A 25,861-nucleotide genomic window follows, 5' to 3' on the forward strand; every position below is an offset into this window, starting at 1 on the left:
ATATAATTTATACACACTATATCTGCATCTGTACAGCTGAATTCTACAGTATACAGTGTAGGTGAAGTGGTGGGATTAGCAGAATATAAACTGTTTTTGATGCAGAGGAATTTTCCCCTTACTTTTAAAGCTCCTTAGCAAAAAGATTTAAAGAAAAATCATGGTTCAAAAGGCTATGGGGTGATAGGGGTCTTCTGTCAATCAAGTGCTGCAGGAACAAAGCAGTGCAGAGGAAAATAAGCGAGAGGGAATGGGGCGGAAGGAACATGTTGTTCAGACATGCCCAGCTTCATGATTTCGCAAGGCCAAGATATACCATATTTTATTTTTGGATTTGTCAGTATAGATCTGTTAGCTGTATATATGATAACCATATCTGGAAATCAACAAACCTGCTCGATATAGTTTGGTAAAGTCCTGTGCTTGCAGAGCATATTAAACTTCTCTCAGACAGTATTACCTTTCTTTTGCACTAACCTTTATTGCTGTAAGTCCTCTGCCTTCTATGATAATATGTGGTGGCTGCTCCATTGTTATTCCCAATAAGTCTCCACTTTAAATCTGTTGCCCACAGCATCTAATAGAGATCAGCTCAAGCCCCTTCCCCTGCCATATCCTCAGGGCTCTGTTCTTGTGCAGCAATGGAGCATGAAAGCAAGGAAGTTACAGAGTTACACGATACAGTCAAGCTCAGAGAAATTGCCGTCTTTCTAACCCTCTGTCTTTTGGTGTCCCAAGAGCACCCCATAGTCCTCAAATGGAACACAGTAATACTTCAGGAAAGTACTGGGGAAGGGTTGTTATTGCTCCCTTTTGGCCTAATATACAGAAACCACAACCCTATTTACTTTCACCAGAAAAAAAAACTAGATGTCAGTATCAACCCTGACAAGTAAAACCTACTGACTTGTTTTTGTGGACTTTCTGTGGTCATAACTACATACTTAACTTTGTCCACACATTCACTTCCATATGTACTTGGATAATCACAGCTGCCCCTCCCAGTTTTTCTATACTCCTCTTCCCGTCCTCTTCAGTGTTGAGTCATTTCAGTTTTTAAATTACTTTATATCCCTCTTTGGTTAAGAAATGTGTCTCCTTGATGTTGTATAAATTTTATAGAAGTAACTACAAGAATTTAATCTTTGGCCTTACTCTCCAAATATTCCCATTGATTTATTTATCATTCAGTGTGAAAATTTTGTATGATGATAGAGTATTAATGGTGATAATTAATGGCACTGAGAGTATTTGTTGATCAGCGTTATCTTTTAGTCCATTCTGTTAGCCTCTAGTGTTGTTGTGATCACAGTCATTAAATCTAGCATTTATTTAAGAGACATAATTTAGATATGCTATGCATATTTAAGAGTTAGTCATGTATTCTGTACCTCAAGTGAGACTGGTACCAGGGGAGGAGAGATTAAGCAGGCTGACCTCTGGGCCTCTGTTCCCAGGCCCTGGTTTTGAGAGAGGAGGCCAGAGTTTTGGCCCAGTTCTCCCAGCGTGGGAGCACAGCGTGGGAGCAATGGGACCGTGGTCAGCCACTAATGTCTCTATTGCTTCCAGATTGCCTACAAATGACTTTGGAAGTTTAGTTTTCAAACTCAACATTGTGCATACATATGCAGTTAAACAAACTTCAGACTGTCCACAAATGCGGTTGTGCTCCTTCTTGGCCGCTGTGTGTTCCTTGTATGTGTCCCCACCATGCTCACTGCGTAGATAAAATCCAGCCCAAAGTTTATTTGTTATTTGTCAGATTCTGTGTCTCTGTCTCTCTGCTTATTGTTAAAGGGATGTTGAAACCATTACTTGTCAAGCATGTCTTTCAAGTGTATGGTTGGCAACGCCACCAATGTACCACACATATCGAAGAGCAACGTTAAATCGGTCAAGATCTGTTGAGGTCATATTTTGCCCCAGTAATGATTTCGTCTGATTGAGGTCAGATGTTTTGTGTTAGTCAGTGAATGTAATGAGAATCATCAGAATACTATTTCAATAAGGCAAGTATCTTTGCTTTATACTTATTTAGTTATTACTTGTGGTTGCTCTTTCACCCACACAAGGTTGAACAAAAGAATAATGTGAGAATGTAAGATCTGATAAAGGCACTTCAAATAGGTGGACAGAGCCTGTAACAAAATCCAGTTTCCTTTGATTTGGTAAAGCAGTCTGACTGTTGGCAAGCTGACATCTTAAAGCTTATTGGAGACATTAGGGTAAAGCACCGAGGTAATCTTGAAAGAATAATAGATGAAAACACTGTCATGTATGAACTTTTGATGGATTTTTATCAAGCTTCAGAAATTTTGTGGACTCATTTGAGATGTGTCCCACACTCTCACATGTCCCTCTCTGGCACTAATAAAAAATGGCAGCACACATGTTTTTTGGTGATACGCTTCTTGCTGTGTGTTTTTAGAAAAGACAGTCCCTGCTGGGCAAGAAAACAGGAAAACTTCTGAGTGAAAGTGTTGCCTTTGATCATTACATTGAGATGGGATTAGATTGGATTACCTGCCTGTCACCTCTCTTTCTCTCTCTCTTTTTTCATTCTTTCTCTTTCACTCACCTTAGAGTGCAATAATTTCCTTTGCCTGACACTGGCTGTTGGCCAAATGGGACAAAAAAGGGATAAATGGTTAACTGTGCATGTGTGTCGTATTAAAGAAAATGTGATCGAAATTTTTACGTGTAGCGATTCAGACTCAAGGATTGTGTGGACATGCATTGCAAATAGTGTTTGATTTTGGTATTAGAAGAGCTCATGGTGGATAAAGGGGAAGTGATATGTTTTGATTTATTTCACCTCTGGCCACTAAAGCATAATTAAAAAGATTACAATGGGACTGTAATTACCACAACATCAAGCAGTTAATCTGACTTAATTTATCACAAATGGCTGCCCAGCTGTCCCTGGATAACATTTCACCCAGCAATATGTTTGCAACAGACTGTCAGTTACTTAGATTCATATCACAAGTGTAATCTGAACCTTGTCAAACACTGCGCCATGGGGCTGCCTGCATGTTGTTTATATTAAATTACTTTCTGACTTGTGACTCAGAAAGAATTAAAGCTGCAGCTCACAGTTATTTACACTATCACTTCATATTGTAGATATACTTCCATTTTAATCATCAGACCTAGAAGTGTAAAAAAATGACAAAAGCCCATCAGTCTGGTTTGTGCCAGAATTGATTCGTTAATATTGCAGTCTTATTTTTTTCTTTACATGTATTTATTTGAATTTTGAAAGCTAGAATCACAGTGCATAGATACAAAGTGAACATAGAGATACAATATGAACTATAGTAACCCCAGTCCCAACCCCCCAGCCCCACATCTCATCTGTCAAGGTTTACAGAGAGGAGAAAGTAAATGTATAAATAAATAAAAATAAAGAACATAAATATACATAAAGTTACAAAATTAAATACATAGTGCAATACCATTAAAATGTATACAGACAACATAAGAAATGAATTTTCATATATATACAGTATTTGACATTTTTGCCTGCAATTTAGAAATATGTTGAAAATAAATTTTAAATGTATTATTTCTTAATAAATGTCTAAATTACAATTTTTTTTGACTAGTTTTTGAAGACATACATTAGACAAATATCTAAATGCTACTGTTCATATGCCGTCTATGTAAAAATGTGATGCTTATGCAAAGAGAAGTTTGGTGCCAAATGTCGGGTCACTAAAGCCAACACAGACTCTGGGCTCATTGCTGCAGGGTCTAGCAGAACTGTATGTGTTTTTATACAGTGACTATATGCTTTCATGGTGGGATGGGAAGTGAATGGTCCTGACATGGGGGTGAGAAAGAACTGCTTGACTGTTTTGTGCATACAATCAGGGCTCTCTGAGTGATGGGAAGTCAGTAGCAATAGTCAGGAAAACCATAAGTAGCAGTTCATGTACTACTCTTACTGTTACTGCCTTGCATGTAGGTATGCAGCCAGTTTTGTTTTTCTCGTCTGGTGTTTTGTTGTGTTGCAAGTTCAATCTTCCATTCCATGCAGTCATTTTTTATTGTCCTGCAGTCGCAACTGCTTGTCACTGTCAGTGATGCTGTAAGAATATGCTGTTTCTTCTGTATGCCTTTATAAATTTTCTATCTTTCTGTCTGTTTCTTGCTTTGTTACAGGGAGATATTCAGCAGCTGCTGATTCTCGAAGACCCCCATGCTGCTGCCAACTACTGTGCAAAATACATACCAGACTGTGACTCTCCTTTGCTCTACAATATCCAAGCCCTGGATCTGCAGGAGGTTAGTAATGACAGCAACACGAGACAATGTCTCCCATCGACACTCAGCAACTTTAGATGATTATCTGACTGTGATAACATGGAGCAAAACCTTAGTTTGCTACAATAATGTACAAACTGTTATTTGTTATTTTACTTTCTTTTGTTGAATTGTGTTTGTCATGTTTCCTTTGTAGAGACCTATGACAAGGTAAGAAATATGATGACCAACTACTTCTACCACTTGTACTGAATCAATATCAGTACCATCTGAAAATGGGCTGAAATGGGTTTAAATGGGCTTGCAGGTGTCATCCAGTGACGGGAAAAAGCAGGATTATCAAAACTGCTATGTTGTCTAGACCATCCTCCAAACTCTAGATTAAGTATGTAATTAAATAATCTAACTACAGTGCAAGCATACTGAATATTAAAATGACACTTGATAAATAATGACTGAACAAGCCATCAGTCAATGAGTAATATGTACATCTTCTTTCAAATGCAGTTAACAGGGGAGCATTCTTAAGGCTGATATTCCTTTGGCATGAGGCTTACATACACATACACCCATGCACACACACAAATGCGTATGCACACATAGTCACAAGCCTTTAGCATTGCTGCAACCTGACATAATACATCTTCCCTTCCTCCAGGCATACATAAAAAATGGACTCAATCAGGGGCATAAATTACTGTATATTTTTCTTTGGTGTTGTGTGCATGACAAAGATAAGGAAAAGGGAGACACCAGAGAATTATAGCATGTCTGCATGCAGCTGTGTGGGCCTAGTCAATGGTAATGCTCCTGGGATGGTTCATTAATGGCAGTGTGAAGCCATTCTGATCTAGTTAGGCTGTATTGAACAACAGCTGAGCAATGTGCTCCGAAGCCAGAACATGTCAACATCTGTCACCCCACTGACCTACTTCCCATCATTTTTCCTTGTATGCTGACCTTGTTTACAAGAGGATCTAAACCAAATCACTCAAGATTTACACAGACTGGGGCTTTGGCGTCATTTTCGGCACTGGCTAGTCATATCATTGACATGCAATGAATCTCACACTGAGAATAAGACAAAGCATATTTGCTCACTTACCAAAGCATCATAAAAATTAGTAACTCTGAAGAAGCACAGACAAGGTGACCTCACTAAACATTGTGTCATCTGCTTTCAGTTACAGAAAGTAAGAGGAACTACATACAGTCCTTTCTTCATTTTCTCAGTTTGTTTTATGTTTATACAATCTCAGTGGGACTCTATCATGGGATTTTATGCATTGCTCTACTTTACTGTTCCTAGCTATTTCCTGTGTTGTATCTTTATACTCAACAGTGATTTTCTTTTTTTCTCCGTCCTCCACCTTTTTTCTCATCTTACATTCCCCCTTTTAATAAAAGAACATCCAACTTGGGTCTGATGCCTTGATGCAAAGGGACCATCCAGATGAACCAAAGAAGCACTCTAAAAAGGACAGGAAAGGCAAAAAGAACAAAAAGAAGAGGGACAAGGGCTCAAAAGGCAAAGGAAAACGCAAAGGCAAGGGAAAGAAGGAATCCAGGAAGAAAAAACATGAAGAGGAGGGTCTTGAGGATGGCTTCCTCAGAGTGTCCACAACACTGCCTGAGTATCTATCCCAAGAACCCTTTCATCCTACAGAGTTGCCAGAAATTAAGAGCACCCTAGAAAGTGACTTTCCCTCTGAAGTGTTTGCCAAGACCCTCATGGAGATGCCCACACATGAACCTGACTCTGTAACTGCGGCCCCCACTGTGAGACCTAGTGCATTGCCTGAATCAGAGGTTACTGAGGAGGTAGACAAGTTTACCTGTAGATACCCCTCACCCTAATCCTTTCTGCCATTTGCAGTTCTAACCAGTCACTCCCCTAATACCTCCTAACAATAGAGAGTGCCTCTTACCACCCTATCCAACCGCTTACCATCACCACCACCACTAACAAGCACCAACCTAATCATTGCCTCTTCTACACCCCTACCAGAAAACATGGAACACACACTTTATATGAAAAATCATAAATGCTACAGTTGTTCTTTGAATGTTGCAATGTTGGTTTGTTCTGCTGTAGTACTCTACATGCATACTGCACTGTAAATGTGGACATTAGGTTATATTTCTTACATACAGTTTACATACGTGTTAGGATGTACAGAATGAATACTGGATTTACAATTCATTCTAAATGGATAATGTTTTTTGATACTCTAATAATTCATTTCAAATCTTGCATACAAAATATACCACAATATCTCTTCATCATATTTAAAATTGAACCTCTTCTAACCTCCAATACATAGTACTCTGTATGTCTTCTTCATGTTTGTTTAAGCTAATTTGCTTAGTAAACTAATTTTCATGCTCACGCTGTTTCTGTAGCTGTTTCAGTTGCTGCCCCGCTGTCACATGAATCTGATGTAGTCCATCAGCTAATTACACTCCAGCGTTCTCATTAACTGCATACCTGTCAGTCTGTATCCTACATAACCAACACATGTCCACAAAATTTAACTGTTTTGCTAACATTTATATATAAACTGACTCAATGAGAACTGCTCAATGCCACTTTTATATTTTTGCTGTGACTCATTGACGTTCATGTGTTGACCTGCAGAAGGACAAGCCAGTGAAGAAGCCAGTGCTAGAAGAGCACGAGGATGACATTTACAGAGACCTTTATGATGATCTCTCAGTTTCCACGGTAACAGTGGGCCCAAATGTTACTGACTATGAGGTAGGTTAAATGCAAATACAACAAATGTCTTCCCCTTTACACTGAGGTTACTTTAGTAATTCACTACACAATGAAGGATTTTTATTGCTTAACAGATTCTTGAATATGAAGATTATACAAATGACACAGAGTCAGAGTATGAAGAGTATGAGACATATGGGGATGGCTATGACTTTGCAGAGCGAGAAAGAGAACAGACATGGAACATAGAGGTAATTCTCAAAGTGAATTCATACATCAAGTGCATGGTTATGTCTTCAATCGCCTGTGTCAAGTGATTTCTAACAATCCACTTTACTTTATGTGTTTCTCCTCCACAGGCAAGCCTCAGAGCAGAAAAAGGCCAGAAGGGAGAGCCAGCCATTATTGAACCGGTGGGGTCCTAGAGGCATTTGCAGTAATAAATGGTCTATGAACATTGGAATTCTCCAAATATAGCTACACTTATATCTGTGCTTACTTCTAGGGTACATTGGTTGAAGGATCCCCAGGTCCACCAGGACCAGAGGTAAGCCTGCTAGTATCTGACAGAAAAAAAGAAATATTGTGTCTTCTTAATTGTTATCTCATAAGCAGAAGTAATATAATATAACACAACAGGAATGATATCATGGTAATTTGGGAGCTGTTATTGTTTTTGTCACAGGGGCTTCCTGGCCCAGCTGGACCCACAGGCCCTCCAGGACCAAGAGGTGATCCTGGTGAACTGGTGAGTTTGGGCTCATTCACTGAATGTCCGGTGTATTGTGCAAACCTCAGTTTAATCCCTTCACTTGAGGGACAATGCTGCAGGATCACCTGTGACCTCAGATTAACACACATACAGGGGATCACAATGACCTGGTTCAATGAACTGAAACCTGCTGGATGGATGTTGACTCACACATGACCTGTTTTTATATACTGTGTGTCTTGGGGTGGGGTAATATGAGATATTTAGATGATTCATTGCAACAGTGAGATGCTTTTCTCTCAGATTTGATTATGTGAACCATTTTTTACCATGTTTTAAAGAATGTTGATTGCAGCTCACACAGACCACTATGGCTTGAAAACATAAAAATAAAGTTGTATGATCAACAATGTGAGGAATGGTATAACACAGTATAATTTGGGTCCTGATATATTAGCATTGACAATACTATTTTGGTAAGGTCAAAGACTTCTTTTGTAGAGGATGAGCAATGCTGTTGCTCAGCCCACTGCATGGACACTTAAAGCACTTACAATAAAAGCACTTGAAAGAGTCAATAACTGACCTATACTGTCCGTGAATCATTTTTATTTTGTAGGTTTTTGTGTAAATCAAATATACATTGGTACAGCTACACAAAACACATATCTCCAGAGCTGTTTTTCACTTGTTTCAGAAATTAATTTGAATTTTTTGTAACTACTAACTTAAAAAAAAAATGTTTTAAAGTAGTGATCTGTAGGATTTAGTGGCATATAACAGTAAGGCTACATATTGCAGCTGACTGAATACTGCTCCTTCACTCCCTCTTTTCCAAGCATGTAAAAAATTATGGTGGTACTATGTCCCAGTTTGAGCAAGCAATTGGGTTGTTTGTTCTGGGCTTCTGTATACACACGTGTAAACAACTGTGTAAGGATCCACTCTTGTAGATATAAAGGGCTCATCTTTGGCTAAATTAGTTACAAGTGACTATACATAAAGAAAGCTTAATTTTGAATGCTCTCTCTCATTAAATCCCCCAAGCTTATCCAATGATCCATTAAAATGTATTCATGTATTATTATTTAATATTATTTGAATTGTTATTAAACAGCTGGTTAATATGCAAGCCCCCACCCTCCCACCCCCCTCTCATTTCCATAAACACACATAATTTTTCTTGTGATTTCTCTTAAGGGTCCCCCAGGACGCCCTGGTCTTCCTGGGGTTGATGGGATTCCAGGTCCTCCAGGAACCTTGCTAATGCTACCAGTAAGAGCTTAAACCCCCCACTCACTCACACTCAAAAGTCATACCCACGTACTGCTTTTCAGTGCAGTGAAGTGGCATGACCACAAGGGGGAGCTGTGTGCCTTAACTTTATTTACATTTGGAGAACTGACCTCCCCCTTCCATTGCCTCCAGTTCCAGTATGGAGGTGATTCCCAGAAGGGGCCAGTGGTGTCTCCACAGGAAGCACAAGCCCAAGCTATCCTGCAACAGTCCAAGGTATACTACGCAGTAACTTTTTGGAACAATTTGTCATCAACATGTCATAGTATAACAGCAATGACTCTTGTACATTATATTTTCATTTTATATTTTTTTATGACAAGTGTTTAATCTCATATTGATAATCAGTAATGCAGTGTGTGGTATACATAAACCATCAGTATTTTTCTTCTAGCTGTCACTGAGGGGACCACCAGGACCTTTGGGCCTCACAGGCCGCCCAGGCCCACCGGTAAGATACTCCTGTGACCTTGACCAAATTAGCATCATACCTCAAGGGCTCTTCCAACCTTTAACCCCCATTTTACTTTCTGTCTGATGGAAACGCTCCTCTCTCTATCCCATCTAATCTCATCATTATGCATGTTCAGTGTGTGTACAATTTTGTGCAGGTGCTTGTGAAATCTGCTCTCACATATAACATAAACCTTTCTCTTATTTTGCAGGGTGTTCCAGGCAATGCTGGGATTAAAGGAGACAGGGGAGAAAGTGGCCCTGCTGTAGGACCAGAGATTATTTTTTACTAGCATCTAACATACCATTATTTTCCTTGTTGCACTATTGATTTCTGTGTGTCCTCTTGCCATCCTTTTTACACCTTTCTCCCATTTGTCTTCCATTCTTCCTTTTGTATATAGGGGCTGCGTGGATTGCCAGGCCCTCCAGGTCTTAATGGAAAAGTAGGAAAGAGGGTGAGTTATCTTGAGTAGAACTGATTTCCACACTGGATATTTGCACCTTGTGTTAAAAGCATACTGTACATGATGTACTATTAAAGAGAATATTTCTTTAAACTGGACTGTGTATCTTTTAGGGGCGTGCAGGAGTAGATGGAGGTCGTGGGGCTCCAGGTGAAACAGGTTCCAAGGTAAGCACTGCATTGCAGTAGTGATGATTTCGTCATAACAGGCTTCACTGTGAACCCACAAAAGTTTTATTCCAGCATTATTTGTAAACCATTTGTTAGAACATCACATTCCTGTTTTGATGAACACTACAATACCACATGTTTAGGGAACCAAGGCCTTCCACCACTTGCAATTGTCAGCCTTTAGGTATCCAGCAGCCCACAGCTTATTATATGTATTGACAAAGAGACAACTCAATACTTAACAGCTGCAGGAAGAGCTTAGTAAATAAATAAGGCTCCCCTGATGCTGGGCCTGACAGAACAGCAGAGTCTTTATCAGTCAAAGCAGCATTTTAGCAGACCTACAGCTAATCTGAAAGCTCCCTCTCCTTGCTACACACTTGGAGCAGATGGGAGGCTCTGCCAGGGGAGACTTTTAGTACAATTCTGCTAATGTTTACACATTACCGTATGTGTGTGAGTTTCAGGGTTTAATGCACTTGCTTCTCTATTACTTCTTAGGGTGACAGGGGCTTTGATGGCCTGCCAGGTCTCCCGGGAAACAAGGGACACAGAGTGAGTTGATTTAGCAACTCGACATCATGTCACTGTTTTTATTAAGTCATTCACACTACACTCTAACACATTATGCATGAATACCTTACACATCATATGGCAGATGTTTATTTGCATATTATGATTATGATGATTGTTGCGATTTCTCTAATGACAGGGTACACTAAAAAGCATCTGCTTGTTTCTGCTAAGCTATAAACAGAATAGTCTTAAATATCTTGAGGCTTGTAGCTAATGCTTTTATCTTGTAGGGGGACAGAGGAAAGCCTGGTCCTCATGGGCCTGTTGGAGAGCCAGGAGAAAAGGTGAGTGCACAATACTTTCCAAAATGTATTTGCAACAAACCTTAAAAAAAAAAAAAAATGCAGCAATGTTTTGCTGTAGCTCATTTTCCCATCATACAAAATTGAATAAGAGATCCTTTTTAGATCAATGGATCAATTCTACAAACCATTTAGTAGTGAGAAAAGCACCACAGATCAAAGCAGGTTTTTACTGAAATGAAGTCATAAACTCCTGAATTTTTAATTCCACTCTGCTGGCCTGAGCTCATACAGTATCAAGGTTTGCAAAAGACATGAAAGCTGTGCAATGCACCACTGACATAGAATGGAAAATATGAAATATAGAAGCTCTGTCAAGATTGAATCAATTCATACAAGCTGGTAGGTGAATTTGGAGAGAAAAGTCTATTAGTCTTTGCTCTGAGATAGTTGAGCCTTATCTGTCAGGCAGTGAATTTCTTTAATGAGCTATTTTCCCAGATTATGTCTATGTGGATATAAATGTGTCCATGCCTGAGGTTGATTTAGAGTGGTGCATAAGAATTATGAGTTGAATCTGTTTTCTTCTTTATTATTTTAGGGATCTGATGGACCTGTGGGCCCAAGAGGACAACCAGGTGAACCTGTGAGTTACCAAATATAAACATTTCAAGATATTTAATATTGCTACTTTTTTTTAAGTCAGTGCTATGGGTTTTCAGTGCAGACTTGAAAAATACAATGTTAGGGAGAAACCATAGAAATGTGATCTTCACAACAGACCTCAGGGGACTGTAAGGAATCACTGAGTTTTAAGTTTTATCAGAAGTTTCAGGTATAATCCTACAGAAGAAGATACACAAATCCAAAATCTACAGCTCACACTATACATGGAAAATCAAGTCATTAATGAAATATTGCTAGAAATACACGCACGCACACACACACATGTCCCAGCGACTCTAGTTATTAAGAAACCACATAGATGTTAAGAGCACCATTAAAGGAAGCTGTTTTTTTTCCTTAGCATGTCCACTGTAAAGACTGGTTTATTGGTTATGACTCACATCCTATCTTTCTCACAGTAGGTAAGGTCGAGGCTCAGCAGGGTTGTGTCCCTCCAAATGGATCACTGACTGCAGCAAGAAATAGAGCACCATAAAATATGTCAGGAAAACTGTGTTAAACCACAAAAACATAAGAATGAAGAGGAGCTGGCTGTTGTGATGAGAGAGCAGAAGTGATGGGAGAAGTGAGACAGCAATAAACAGACAGAAATTTGGTTGGTTGTGAACGAGATAAGAGCGATGGTGAGAGGAAAGACAGAGAGTCGGAGAGAGAAGAGATAAAAATCCTGGCATGAATGATTATATTTCCATATCAATCACTTCCCAGGAGATCACAGATGTGGCTTTGGAACAGGTGGCTTGGCCAGCCTACAAAGAGAGAGACTGACAAAAACAGAACACACAAACACACTTGCAAAAATACCGGCTACCGTGGTTTTCGTGGCTTTCAAATAGAAAACCAGATGCGTATGCACACACTAAAAATACATTATCTTTCTTACCGATTCTGTCTCTCTCCTTAGTTCTAATTTATGATTTAGTATTCCACACCCACTCCATCCTATCATGAATGCAGGTTAGCAGCTGACTGTTTGCTCTGTTTTGTCTCCAGGGTCCACGGGGTCTTGTTGGGCCAAGGGGTCCACCTGGTCCACCTGGCCAAGCGGTAAATCAACATTCCCTTGATTACAGGATCAGAGCTGTTTGTGGTCCTCTACTCTATAAACGATTTTCTAGTTCATGAAATCATCAATACAACAAACAAAAAAGCCACTGCGCTGTAATTGTTTTTCACATCAAACATGTACATTTCATTTATGATTTTCTGACTTCTAGTATGTGTTTTTTTCAAGGGTATTCGTGGAGCTGATGGAGTACAAGGGTTAAAGGGTAACTTGGTCAGTCCTGCAACCCTCATTATTTTCTCTGTCCCATAATAATCATCAAATACTATTAAAGACAGTGGTATTAATGTTAAATAAAAAGATACAGACACATACTTATGTCTATACATATGGATGTAAGCAACAGTTAAACCGCTTTGACCACCATTGTTTTCCGTTTTAGGGTCCTCCCGGAGACATAGGGCCCCCGGGTCAACAGGGAAATCCAGGAGCACAGGTATCATACCAATACCAAAATAAATAAATAAAAAAAAAAAAAACATTTTTTTTGCCATGTTACTTAATATACACTATGTGATATACCTACACTCTCATTTCTTACATTTTCCTAAGATAAAAAATATTTTTTCTGCTGAAGCAGTTTAAATTTAAACTGAAGCCACATTTGTTCTTTTTTTTTTTTTTTTTTTTATAGAAAAAGTCCAGTTATAAAATTGTAGTTAAAATACAGGAGTGTTCTTATTGGCTAATGAAATTATATTTTGTGGAGAGATAATTTCAGTTTAATTCAGCAAAATGTGGCTTTAAAATAAAATCTGAGATAGTCATATAAAGTTCATCATTTAGTTTTCACCTGGTCAGTAATTAGTAAGTTCCACTCAAGGACATCCAAATACATGGGTCATTAGTGATGAGCAGGTCGACCTATAACCTGCAAGTCCAACAAGCTGACATGCAGGTCAGATGATTTAGGGCAAGCTGGAAAATATTATGGGTTCAATTAGGTCAGGTCAAAAAGTGACAAAGCAGCATTATAACTTAGTAATAAATAAATTACTTCCAGAAAGACTGTATGCTGTAGGTTAGGCTGTGATTACAAGTCCATCTTTTCTTCCCCTCTCTCTGGCACTCTCTATTTTAAACATGCATATATGCCCACTGCAGGATTGTTGGTCTTTTTGAGGCTGTGGGTCTCAGCATGCATTGCAATAACATAAAGCAGCTGTGGGTTGGACAGTGCAGATTGGCTCACACATTAGATGGATGCATGTATTAAAAAACAAAGTGTGATCTTAGCATGCGCATTATAAGTACTGATTAGCTCTTGCCTCTTGGTATTTGGTTTAATCAAACATCACAATGAAATTTAATAGAAATAGATAGCTTTGCATCTTACAGATGTGATTTAGTAATTACATAAAAATCTATCACAACTGCTTCCAGGTAACAAGACAAGTCATTTTTACAGTATTACCGTAAAACAAAAAGGAGTGTTTTTAACATTAATTTCAGCATCATAATATGGTAATTAGTGTTTTTTTACTTTCAAGAATTTTATTTCCTTATTACCTTTGTATTAGTAGCTATTGCCACATTATGAGCATGCTCTTACCAAGTTGTGATGTAAAGTGCTACCAGGTCTTCCATACATAGAAATATACCATATACACACACACTCATGTAAAACCACAACTCTCAGTCTTCTGCTGGGTCTTGTGACACTTAACCTGATTGATGCTTTGTTCTGGTTCAGGGCTTGCCCGGTTCTCAGGGTCCCATTGGATTGCCAGGAGAGAAGGTAGGTAGCATGTCTCTCACTTAATTTTAGAATTAAAGCTGTGACCTTGTGACCCCTGTCATCACATACCCAAGGGAGGCTAGCCGAGCACAACAGTGCAATCCCACCACTTCTGACTCGCATTCAGACAAGACACAGCTAGACAGGAAATCAATACCTAGGAAACACACACAGTCATGACAGACTAGAGAAGGCCTTGGCTCCTGCATATCATGTGGCTAGTATAATAAAATAAATAAAAAGTTGTATATAGAATATGTGGAATACAGTAACAGTAAAAGTTGGAAATGTCTCATCTTAAAGATGAGATAAGATGTTATGCTACACACAGCCTATATTCAGTATTCATAGCTTTATCTGTCTCATTCAGGGTCCGCAGGGAAAACAAGGCATGCAGGGACTACCAGGCATTGATGGTCCTGCTGTAAGTAAACACACGCACACACATATACACACCTACTACTATTTTTACACATTGCTGTAGAGTTGTTTTATCACTTAAGTACCTGCTCAAGTGACAAGGCTACCAACTGGAAAATACAGTTAATGTATAGACTAGGTAAAAACTCACAGAATATATACAAAAGTCTATAATGCACACAACAAAAATGACATTTTCATGAATTCATAGCTTCAGATGAGCATTATACTGTAGGTTTCAGTAATATTTGCAATGATTTTTTTTTTTTTAAAGCAGTATAATATTATTAAAAGTAAATTCTATAAATTGCTATAAGAGCAGCAAAACATTTCCATACAGTAGGGCTTTAGTTGTGTACACAAATTCATTTTAAATTGCAGTCAGACACATTTCGATGAGTTGTACTTAATGTAGACTTAGACAGTCTTTATTTGTCATTTCAGATTTTACATCAAAAATTCAATTTCGATGTAGTTGGCTCAGCTGGCAGCAGCAATAAAACAAACAGGCTCTCTATATACAGGATACTATATACAAGATAGAATAAATATGCTTATAAAAACTACAGAATATAGAAAATAGAATAAATATGCATATAAAAAAGAACTATGTGTGAGTATAAAAACTATGGAAATATTACACAGTTATACTGCACATTAGAACAGTCCAGTGTTCATGAGGGTGGGTGTGTGAAGCGTGAGGGGGGATATTATGTTGAATACAATGATACAGTAATGATGATTTGCAGTTGTGCTATGTAAATCTGATTCCTCTTTTTCTGGTTCAGGGTCACCCAGGAAGAGAGGGTCCCGCAGGAGAGAAAGGCATCCAAGTGGGTAACTGCTAATCTCAGACTTGTGTACCATAGTGTTATATCAAGACATTAAAAGTAGAATATCAAGCCTCCTGCCATCTATTGTTACTGTGCAGTCACTCGTAGTAGGCTGCAATAATACACACTCTCATCATTATAATTGTTGACATCATTGTGTTGCTGTTGTCTTTATTATACGAGATCATTAATCAGAGGCATGTGCTCATCAGCATCAACTGCTTTTTATGTATGAGCATCCTAATTGACAATAAAAGATAAAGAACAGTGACTGAGTGAGATGCCCATTCATATGTTGTTGGAAATAGTGGATTTGCTATGACTGAAGAATATTGTATTTTGTCATGTAGGGTTTGCCAGGTGCTCAGGGGCCTGTTGGATACCCAGGAACCCGAGGAGTCAAGGTGAGACTTGTATTCATCACAATCTCAGGTGTAATGTTCACTGAAATATCTCTTCTCTCAAACACTTAATTCTGATGTATTGCTACCTGTGATGGACAAGCTGTTCAAGGCTATGACTGACAGGTGACAGGTGGTGGTAAAGCACCTCAGTTCTCAAGGGGACTACAAACAACAGAACAGAGTAACACTTGACAAATAGGAGAAACGTCAGATAGGGCAGAGTGGGTAGGTGTTAAAAAGCCCATTTAGACTTAAAATTGAGAAACAAAAGCAAAGCTGTCATTGAATGACATTGCTTGATGTATGTTTTGTCATACTCATACATGTGATATTTTGGTATTTCATCTGGTAGTTTGGCTCAGCATCCTTTTCAGGAAAGCCTGACATTGTTGGCAATCATCAGTATGAAATGAATGTAAGGTCAATAACTGCTCGATAACAGAGCAATGTTGGGTCAAGAGAAAATCAATAGATACTTATAAATCACTTCAATGTTTGTAGAGGTTTTTTCGTGGAAGTGGAGACAACCAGTGTTTTTCCATTTAGAAGAGCCTCTTTTTTTGAACAGTTCTTGTCAGAGATGTTACATAGTTCTTAAATTAAAAGTTTTTGCTCTTTTCTACAGGGAGCAGATGGAGTTAGGGGTCTAAAGGGGAGCAAAGGAGAGAAGGTGAGAGAAAAAAAAGAGATTTTCATTATGTGTAGAAAATAGAGTGCTTTGTGTATTGTAACTTAAGCAGGGGGACACTTGATGAATTACAATTTAATGATGCCATTTATCATTAAAGACCCATCAGTACAAATCACCTATCTTCAATACATCACAGGGAGAAGATGGTTTCCCTGGATTCAAAGGTGACATGGGTATCAAGGGAGACAGGGTAAGAATGCAACCTGTAAATCATTTTTTGTCATTTATTCTCTCTTGGTGTGTGGATGTAATTTTCACACTCACTGTACTTCCATTCTTCACTTCAGGGTGATAGCGGCGCTCCAGGTCCTCGTGGAGAAGATGGACCAGAAGGGCCAAAGGGCCAATCAGGACCCATTGGAGATCCAGGACCTCTTGGGATAGCTGGCGAGAAGGTACATTAATGAATAAAACATTACAACACAAGGTTAGAAAATAAAAGAGGAAGACAGATGGATGGCTAAATATACTGCCAAATTTTTTAAGAAACATGTTATATGGTACAAATGGTCTGAAAAATATTACAGTTCTTAACATATGGACTTTAATTCCCACACATCTACATATTACATCCTGTTAAATCCAGCTCCTAAGTAAAATTGCTGCTGAACCAGTGTGTATATTTAAACATTTAATCTTTCTGTCATCACTATGTGTCATAATTTAGACATAGTCTGCTATATTGGTACATGCATAGTCAGCAGTATGTCATGACAGTGTTCAGTAAGTGGTTTCATACCCACTTTTAATATTTCTCTGGTTTACCTTCTTATTCCGTCGGTCTCTCTCTAGGGTAAACTTGGTGTGCCTGGATTGCCAGGATACCCAGGACGACAAGGATCTAAGGTGATTGAGCATTGATGAGTTATTGTGATCAGTTAATGTGTCCCCTGGTTCCTCTATCAGTGCTATAAGCAGCGAGATACGTGTGTCTTTGGCTGGACTGTTTCCTGTCTGATTAAAAATAAAGTATGATAAATGACTTATTAAAAAAGGCTATTTTATTAATAGTTCATTAGTGACATCAATTCATTACATGTTGATGAATGGTGTATTTAAGGCTGTGTTGGGCTCATGGATTAGATTTGCTTTAATTTGATACAGTAGTTAATTATACGTTAATAAGTCATTGGGGTGATGTGTGATGGATAGAAGGCTCAAGCTGATTAACCTCTACTTGTGTCTTCAGGGATCACTTGGTTTCCCTGGTTTGGCTGGGGTCCTAGGAGAAAAAGGACGACGGGTAAGGACTTAAATTTATATTTTGATTTACACTAAATCCTACCTTCTTCAGTGGATGCAAATATATTTAAATTTACCAATTTTACTGTAAATCCTTATAATTCAGGGTCCAGCTGGTCAGCCAGGGTCTGGGGGCCAGAGAGGTCCAAATGTGAGTAGAGCTGTTGTTGGCTTTTTTTTTTTTTTTTTGTTTTAAATTATGAAGCTATTTTCATACACCACCACTAATTAGATACCATCAGTTTACCACAATGTGTGGGAGTTAGGCACAGTGTTGCATCACTGCAGTATTTTCACTTCATCAGTCATTTATCTTTCACTTCCAGATGAGTTATGCATGTGCTAATCAGACACTTGTTTATTTTCTAATAGGGAGTCCGTGGGGGAAGAGGAGCAAGGGGGCCTACTGGAAAGCCTGGAGAAAAGGTGACATACACATAAGCAAGCATACACCCTGACACAAACAAAGACATATGCACATGCAGTTTCTCACACAAAAACACACACCTGGCTGTCTCATAAAGTATGGATGAATGCGCAGAGTTGGAACTGGTTGTTGCTGTTCACTTCTAGATGACAGGCCATCTGGTGCAGTGTGAAGATACTGTCTGGCAGGGGATGCTTCAGTTTACACTCTCACACTCAAAGACCATCTTGGGAAAGCTAAAAATTTGTTGGTGGCAAGAAACCTCAAAGTGCATTGTTTTTGTACTGTAGCTTGGTTTTTTATTCGTTTTCTTCCTTGTCCACCTGGAAGGGCTCTGCAGGACAAGATGGTCCTCCAGGATCCCCTGGAGAACAGGTATTCCTTTAAAGTTTTTGATAACACAAGTGTGATAACCTGAAAAATGGTTAGGAAATTATGAATGCATCTGAATACATTAATGATAAGCACAAGAATGTATGATCTGAGACAGAGTTTTATTCTAGGGTCCCCAAGGACCACAGGGAAGACACGGTGAACCTGGACCAAGAGGACCTAATGTGAGAGAGCAAAGATGAATTACATATTGTTTGCTTTTTGATTTAATGATGCATTTGTATGTCTTAACACATTTTATGTTCAGCATTGATATAGGATTTAATTACAAAGAAAAACAGTGACAAAATTCCTTCTTTACAGGGTCCACCAGGAAAAGATGGATTACCAGGTCATCCAGGCCAGAGAGGGGAACCAGTGAGTTATGTTCCCTGCAAAAACATAGTACTGATGTATTAGATATATTTGACTAAGTGTACGAAATGTTACGTCAAAGTCACTTTGTTATATGCATTGTTGAAATAAACATTGTTGGTATAAAGCCATATAAAGGCGTATACCCTGAATTGCCACTAAGAGTGCAGGTTGAATAGCCTATATCATACATTTTTAAAGCACACTGTCCTTTCTACAATTCCCAGATAACAGGACCAATGCACCTCACGTCTTCTGTTTAAGACCTTGACTTATCATTAGACTAACATATCTCATGTTTTAGGGTTTCCAAGGGAAAAATGGACCTCCTGGACCCCCAGGTGTTGTGGGACCACAGGTAATCCGTCAGTGATGTATTCAGTGATTCTTGTGCAAACAGTTGCTTATTTAGCATTTTCTAATATGATGTATAAATATAACAGGAAATATTTAAATATTTAACTTGTTTTCAGGGTAAATCTGGTGAGACAGGGCCAACTGGAGATAGAGGCCATCCAGGTTCACCAGGACCCCCTGGAGAGCATGGTTTACCAGGAATTGCAGGAAAGGAGGGTACCAAGGTAATGGTTTTTTATCATTATATCAGGATTTATAATTACTTACTAGCATCACCTTATATATTATAATAAATAAAGCCCTATGACTCTGATCCCTGCTAGAATATCTTATATCCATCCTTACCCTGTCCTCAAATTTGCTCATAAATAACAGTAGAAACCATGCTGCATTGAGTGTATTATGGCTCATAAAAGATAAATGTTCGTTCTAGGTGTAACTTGTTGGTTGATGTAATTTATGACTACATAAGGAGAACCTGCTGTCTCCTGGCTCCTTGCCTTGTATCTAATCACACATGTGTGTGGTTTCTAGGGAGATCCAGGACCACAAGGAGCTCCAGGGAAGAGTGGTCCTGCTGGGCTCCAAGGCTTCAGAGGGAGCAGAGGGACACCTGGTGCAATGGTAATACAAAATTCTATATATACCTACATCTTCAGTTTCACTTTGTGTCAACATCACAGATGATAGAAATGTGCAAATTGTGATGAATACAATTCGTTTTATGTGAAAATAGAGCCAAAGCAATTATGATCTGTCATTCCTTAAGTGAAAATCTTCTAAAGTAAATTTTTATTTTAACTGCCCATTATGTCTTTTTTAGGGTCCTGCAGGACTGAAGGGGGGAGAGGGTCTACCTGGTGTTGCTGGAGCCATTGTAAGTAAGCTTTATTGCATCTTTTACTGTCCCTTGGTCTTCATTTGGCTGCTATGTTATATAGAAACCTAAGACTTACGGAGCTGGAGTCTGTTTCCATGGTGATCAGTGATCATGACCAGTGCACTAAATCAGGAAGTGAATCATGTGATACGCTCATCTCACCTCTCTATCTGCTTTTATTTCCAGGGTGCCACAGGAGAGAGGGGTCCTGCTGGGTCGGCGGGTGCTATTGGCCAGCCGGGTCGACCTGGTGGTGTGGGACCTGCTGGGCCGATGGGAGAGAAAGGCGATCCAGTAAGATTTGGAACCTTACTAATAATGTGTCTTAGGCAACGATTTTCTTTATCACATATGGTACCATCACCTCCCACCGTCATGTAACAAGAAACATGTGATCAACCTTTGGTATGTATCATTATGAACAATAGAGCAAAAGAGAGGTGGAGAAAGAGGTGACAAAATAGACTCTAAGATAAAAAAAAGAAAGTAAGACAGAGAATGTATCATGTAATCTAGCTTGTGTGAATTTTCTTGTTGTTATGATACATTAATCAATGTGTCATGCTGCTGTATGAGGAAAATAAGCACTGTGGCATTTGCTAACTGTTTACTGTTTTCCCATCTGTTCCCCAGGGAGAGAAGGGGCCTATTGGGCCAGCAGGGCATGATGGAGAACCAGGACCTGTAGGACTGCCAGGGCCTGCTGGACCTCCTGGACCTCCAGGAGAGGATGGAGACAAGGTATCTCACTGGACAGTTTGCTCAGTGTGAAGTGTTTGCTGATCTTTGGAATTAGTTAGGTCAAATTAAGTGGTCTTGATTATACACAACACAAGTGTGTATATTTTTTTTTTGTAGGGAGAGACAGGAGGACCAGGCCAGAAGGGTAGTAAAGGAGACAAAGGAGAAGCTGTGAGTATGGGTTTTACACAAATAGTCTTAACAACACTGTATTACCTTGCATCAACATGGAGGTAAAAGAGAAATTGATTTATTATTTGTTTGGTGCAATTTGTTGTAATAATTTGGACAGTGTATCTCTGATGTAATGAACAGATGGTTTAAACCAGTAACAATGTATTAAACCTCTCCTTTTTTTCCAGGGCCCCCCTGGACCTATTGGAAGTCAAGGACCTGTAGGCCAACCTGGACTTACAGTATGTTCCAAAAACTAATAATGTGTTATGTTAATTTAATAATGTTGTGATACATGACACTAGTTTGTGTAGTGTTTATTTTGCTGACGTAGTTGTGGATGTTTTAGGGTGCAGATGGTGAGCCAGGTCCTCGGGGACAGCAGGGTATGAATGGAGCCAAAGGAGATGAAGGACTGAGGGGATTTAAAGGGGCCACAGGTCCATCTGGACTACAGGTAAGAATTGTACTAAGACTACACTCTACTGTTTTACCCAACTAAATTTCCTTTTTTCAAATATTTATATCTGTTCTCTGTGCTCACCACATCTGCATTTGTAGGGAATGCCAGGACCACCAGGGGAAAAAGGAGAGAGCGGACATGTTGGTTCAATTGTAAGTAAGGTTTAGCAATCTCAGCACATACAACACTCATCTGAAGTCCAGTGCTATGATATCAACCTCAAGTCGGTTCTCAACTCCACTTTTCTGACTTGCACTTGACTTCATAATTAACATAACTTTGAAATGTCTTGGTACTGTCTGATATTGGATTTTACCTCAACTTTTAAAAACTAAAAACTTATTGTATCTCAACTCTATTTCACTTTAGAAAGCAACAGCAGTTTTTAAATATCAAATGTTTGTAGAAGGCATTAATTGGGAGCAAATGAAAGAATTTAAACCCTTGATAGTGGCTCTTCCAGTACTTAACTAAATGGTAACGCTAAAAGACCAATGCTCATTATGACAAAGAAAATAAACTGAAGCTAAGGTTAACACTTAACACAGTAGCTAACATTTTTGTCATATCTATATAGCACATAATATAGGTTCAAATGAGATATTCTTGTTGAACATAAGTGGGACATATAACAATGTGCTGTATTGGGTTGACCCTCCTTTATTAGTGTCTGAACCCCACTAATGTGCCCATTCATAACTACTGTAACATACTAGGTTTTTGTGATTAGTTGCTCCAGGGCATCTTTTATAATGCTGGCAAAACCAGAAGCTGTTTTGTCCTTAACCTCACTGAATCTCGAAAACCTCTCTTTCACTGCTACTCAAGTCATTTAGCATAGTACAATTACATCTAATTTTGCAGGACACATCTGTCTCATCTGTTTGAACAGCAAAGGAGTCTCTGACATCTGCCAGGCTGCCTCCTCCTGATGCACACTGAACATGCATTCTAAAAGTTGATTTTGAATAGTACCTGAGGTGCCTTTAAAGTTGAGCTGTGAATCATAATGACATCTGATTCTTTAATCACCTTCACGCATCGTTTCAAAAATGCTCTTGAAAATGCCAGGGTTCTGTGAAGTTGACGATTCATCACAGCCCTGCAGAGCAAAATTGCATTTGCCGCAAAGTTTAAAGCAAGGTAAGGCCAGTTTATTTATACAGCGCATTTTATACATAATGGCCATTGGTGTGCTTTGGCGACATTGTGTGTTCCACAGTGACATCTAGTGGGTCCTAGTCCCGCCAGCCTGTACTTTCGAGAGGTCACATCGTTTTGCCAATATTTCACATCGCTATTTGGTGTTTAAGGCTATTCCCAGAACAAAAATACAAGCAGGGTCCAGAGTTTAAGTCTTGACATTTTGAGTCGTTTCATAATTTTTTCTAGAGTTGTAGAAGAATGTAGTGGGATGCATCTGATACAGCCTTCACATGAGAGTACTGAAGGAATTTTATGCAAAGTGCAATTTTTAGAAAAGCTTAGTTTAGAAACCCTGTGAGACGAGCCAATTCTATATAATCTGGTGTCTCTCCGATTAATATATGTACAATACTGTGAATATTCAAGGTATCAGCAGGCTATGAACTATTGCCTGCACACAGGCACCCCACTGCAGCTCATTAGGCTTTAATTAGTCGCAACTATTTAGTTTGTTAGTGCCAGCTGTGCTGATTCTGCTGCTCTCAAACTTCTGAACCAACCTTTTACTCAACAGATAATCATTAGGACATGGTCTTAAATGGGACTTATTTTTACTATATTCATAATTTGTGGTTTTTGAAAATACACATTTTTCAAAGCAAACAAATAAACATTTGGTGGCAGTAAAAACAAGGTATTAGCATTTAGAATAATTATATAAATATCAGCCATTTAACATAATGTGCTAGTAATTTCTTTGAAATGTTTTGTGAAGTGATACAAAGCAAAGCAAACAAACATTTGGTGGCAGTAAAAACAAGGTATTAGCATTTAGAATAATTATATAAAAATCAACCATTTCACATAATGTGATAGTATTTTCTTTGAAATGTTTTGTGAAGTGATATTCTCAATGATGATAAAATGTTGGCTTTTTAAATCTTTTGAATCTTTTGACCTATAACAGTCGCAAATCTTCAAGTCTGAGTGGGAATGGCAAAGTAGCCCATAACTTTATGCACAACAAGGATGAACCCAATGAATGAAGAGGTGGTCCTGTGTTTAAGAGAAAGAAAAAGATAAAAGAAAAAGAGAGAGTGACGTAGAGGAAGCTGTGGAGCAATGGAGTGGAAGGAAGAGGCGGTATGCTGATTGTGAGCTGGAAGACGGTGTGACAGCTGCTAATCAGATTAGCTTCAGCCTTGGCTGTCTAATGAGCATCCTCCTTTGTGACAGTCATCTCACAACGCTGTCAACCATGAACACACGCTCAACAAGATTCTCTATAGCCCGTCGTCTCCACAGCCAGATTAGGGAGGGAATGCATCAAAATGGAACCAAAACAAGAGAGAGAGGGAAAGAGCGAGAGACAGAGAGAGACAGCGAGAGAGATACTAAGGACTCAGTGGGGAAGTTTCATTCATGTGTGAGTGTTGCGGATCACAGAATTCTCCCCTCTAATGCTCAAGTATCTCTTCGCCAGAAGGATATGTTTCCTCTAGTCCCACACAGTCTCTCTGGGCAGATTGTCTGTCTTTCTGTCTCAGTGTCTTTACAACACAAGGCTCGCTCCAAGACTTCAGAGTGATTCAGAGCACAGCTCAACATCTACTCAACTGAAACTGAAGCCGAGCACAGTTAGGATTAATTGCTTGGTGCTCCCGAGAGCTGCACAGAAGAGTCAAATCACATGTCACCACTGTGGCTGAGAGAATATGGGCTTGCACATCACAGACTAGATGTTTCTTATTAATAAGAGAGAACAAGAGAGAAAGTGGTGGGGAAAATGAGGAAGATTCAGAGCTTGTGTCATATTGAGGGTAATGACCTGTCTGGACATCTTCATCATGTCACTACTGTAATGATCGTAGATACTGGGGCCATTGCATAAGCAATCCAGCATGAGGTGACTTCCAACTTTCTTTTAATTTAGAAGACATCAGGCAACCTTTGTTCACGCTGTGTGTCTTTGGGTGTGGTACTGATGTACATTCCTATTTACAGCACTGAGATCCTAATGAAAGCTTTTAATTATTGTATCTACACAGGGCCCACCAGGACAGCATGGCCCAAGAGGGCCACAAGGGCCCATTGGTGGAGAGGTAAAGTACAACAAACATCATGCTTAATTTTAAATACATATTGGAAATGACACAATGGTTTATATAACATCTAGCAACAAGTCCTATTTTGTAATGTCTTACATGAACACATGTTGATTTGGGTGCTTAAAACAAAGTACATATCCAGTACAGCAAGATGTAAAAGTAGAATGAGAATTGAATATTCAGAGCAAAGCTCTTGTATTTCAGCACAGTTAGCAGAGGTTCATGCAAAAATAATCAAAACAAAAAATGCATCAGCATGGTCCATTCCATTTGGTAATGTTAATTAGCATTAACCATGATTACCAAATGTTGTAATTGTTTTGCTCCTTGAATAAATATAAATACCTTTTCATAATTTCAGTCAGTCAGCTAGATTTTAGCCTGCTCTCCTTGAATTTTTCAAACTTAATTAACTAAGGTTTTATTTTGCATTCTTTTGGCATTGAGGCTGAATAACAATTTTCATTAAATTATGACTATTTTCCAAAGGAGAGGTTACCTCCTCTTACAAATGAATGCAATTTAGAACATTTTGATATAAAGTGGAGTTTGAAGTGATTGTAACTAAATACCAATAGCCATGTTTCTGTGAGCAAAACAAATTTAAATCAACCTTTTGAGTATTTGCAAAAAAGAAAAAGTAAATTATGTGTGTCTCATTAATCGGGATTGGAGCATTATGCATGACTATAATAAATAGGTTTTAAAAAAAGAAGACCGTTCTGTTACTGATGATAACATTGCTTTAGCTGATCTATTTTTACTAAATAAACATTGCACTTGTTGCCTTACATACATGCATCTAATTGGTTCACAGCAATGCTCTCTCAAAG

The 25,861-nt window shown here is 38.8% G+C and overlaps 1 protein-coding gene across 4 annotated transcripts in view; it reads left to right on the forward strand.

Moving 5' to 3' along the window:
- col5a3a (collagen, type V, alpha 3a) overlaps positions 1–25,861 on the forward strand; it is a 44,888-nt gene that overhangs the window by 10,225 nt on the left and 8,802 nt on the right. Inside the window, exons 5-48 of one of the 4 annotated variants that reach the window (XM_030142186.1) lie at positions 4,168–4,290; positions 5,677–6,090; positions 6,908–7,027; positions 7,123–7,239; positions 7,348–7,401; positions 7,494–7,535; positions 7,674–7,736; positions 8,901–8,975; positions 9,129–9,212; positions 9,391–9,447; positions 9,662–9,715; positions 9,854–9,907; positions 10,030–10,083; positions 10,588–10,641; positions 10,893–10,946; positions 11,506–11,550; positions 12,585–12,638; positions 12,826–12,870; positions 13,040–13,093; positions 14,351–14,395; positions 14,766–14,819; positions 15,604–15,648; positions 15,999–16,052; positions 16,678–16,722; positions 16,880–16,933; positions 17,031–17,138; positions 17,536–17,589; positions 17,933–17,986; positions 18,092–18,136; positions 18,358–18,411; positions 18,743–18,787; positions 18,916–18,969; positions 19,109–19,162; positions 19,464–19,517; positions 19,633–19,740; positions 20,051–20,140; positions 20,340–20,393; positions 20,583–20,690; positions 21,030–21,137; positions 21,255–21,308; positions 21,500–21,553; positions 21,661–21,768; positions 21,873–21,926; positions 24,969–25,022. In XM_030142186.1, the coding sequence (XP_029998046.1) occupies positions 4,168–4,290; positions 5,677–6,090; positions 6,908–7,027; positions 7,123–7,239; positions 7,348–7,401; positions 7,494–7,535; positions 7,674–7,736; positions 8,901–8,975; positions 9,129–9,212; positions 9,391–9,447; positions 9,662–9,715; positions 9,854–9,907; positions 10,030–10,083; positions 10,588–10,641; positions 10,893–10,946; positions 11,506–11,550; positions 12,585–12,638; positions 12,826–12,870; positions 13,040–13,093; positions 14,351–14,395; positions 14,766–14,819; positions 15,604–15,648; positions 15,999–16,052; positions 16,678–16,722; positions 16,880–16,933; positions 17,031–17,138; positions 17,536–17,589; positions 17,933–17,986; positions 18,092–18,136; positions 18,358–18,411; positions 18,743–18,787; positions 18,916–18,969; positions 19,109–19,162; positions 19,464–19,517; positions 19,633–19,740; positions 20,051–20,140; positions 20,340–20,393; positions 20,583–20,690; positions 21,030–21,137; positions 21,255–21,308; positions 21,500–21,553; positions 21,661–21,768; positions 21,873–21,926; positions 24,969–25,022 (3,228 nt within the window). Of the gene's footprint in view, positions 1–4,167; positions 4,291–4,471; positions 4,480–5,676; positions 6,091–6,907; positions 7,028–7,122; positions 7,240–7,347; positions 7,402–7,493; positions 7,536–7,673; positions 7,737–8,900; positions 8,976–9,128; positions 9,213–9,390; positions 9,448–9,661; positions 9,716–9,853; positions 9,908–10,029; positions 10,084–10,587; positions 10,642–10,892; positions 10,947–11,505; positions 11,551–12,584; positions 12,639–12,825; positions 12,871–13,039; positions 13,094–14,350; positions 14,396–14,765; positions 14,820–15,603; positions 15,649–15,998; positions 16,053–16,677; positions 16,723–16,879; positions 16,934–17,030; positions 17,139–17,535; positions 17,590–17,932; positions 17,987–18,091; positions 18,137–18,357; positions 18,412–18,742; positions 18,788–18,915; positions 18,970–19,108; positions 19,163–19,463; positions 19,518–19,632; positions 19,741–20,050; positions 20,141–20,339; positions 20,394–20,582; positions 20,691–21,029; positions 21,138–21,254; positions 21,309–21,499; positions 21,554–21,660; positions 21,769–21,872; positions 21,927–24,968; positions 25,023–25,861 lie in introns of those variants that run through there. The other 3 variants (XM_030142187.1, XM_030142189.1, XM_030142188.1) reach the window with 3 other exon arrangements.

The sequence above is a fragment of the Sphaeramia orbicularis genome, chromosome 8, assembly GCF_902148855.1.
Source record: "Sphaeramia orbicularis chromosome 8, fSphaOr1.1, whole genome shotgun sequence".
Taxonomy (NCBI): Eukaryota; Metazoa; Chordata; class Actinopteri; order Kurtiformes; family Apogonidae; genus Sphaeramia; species Sphaeramia orbicularis.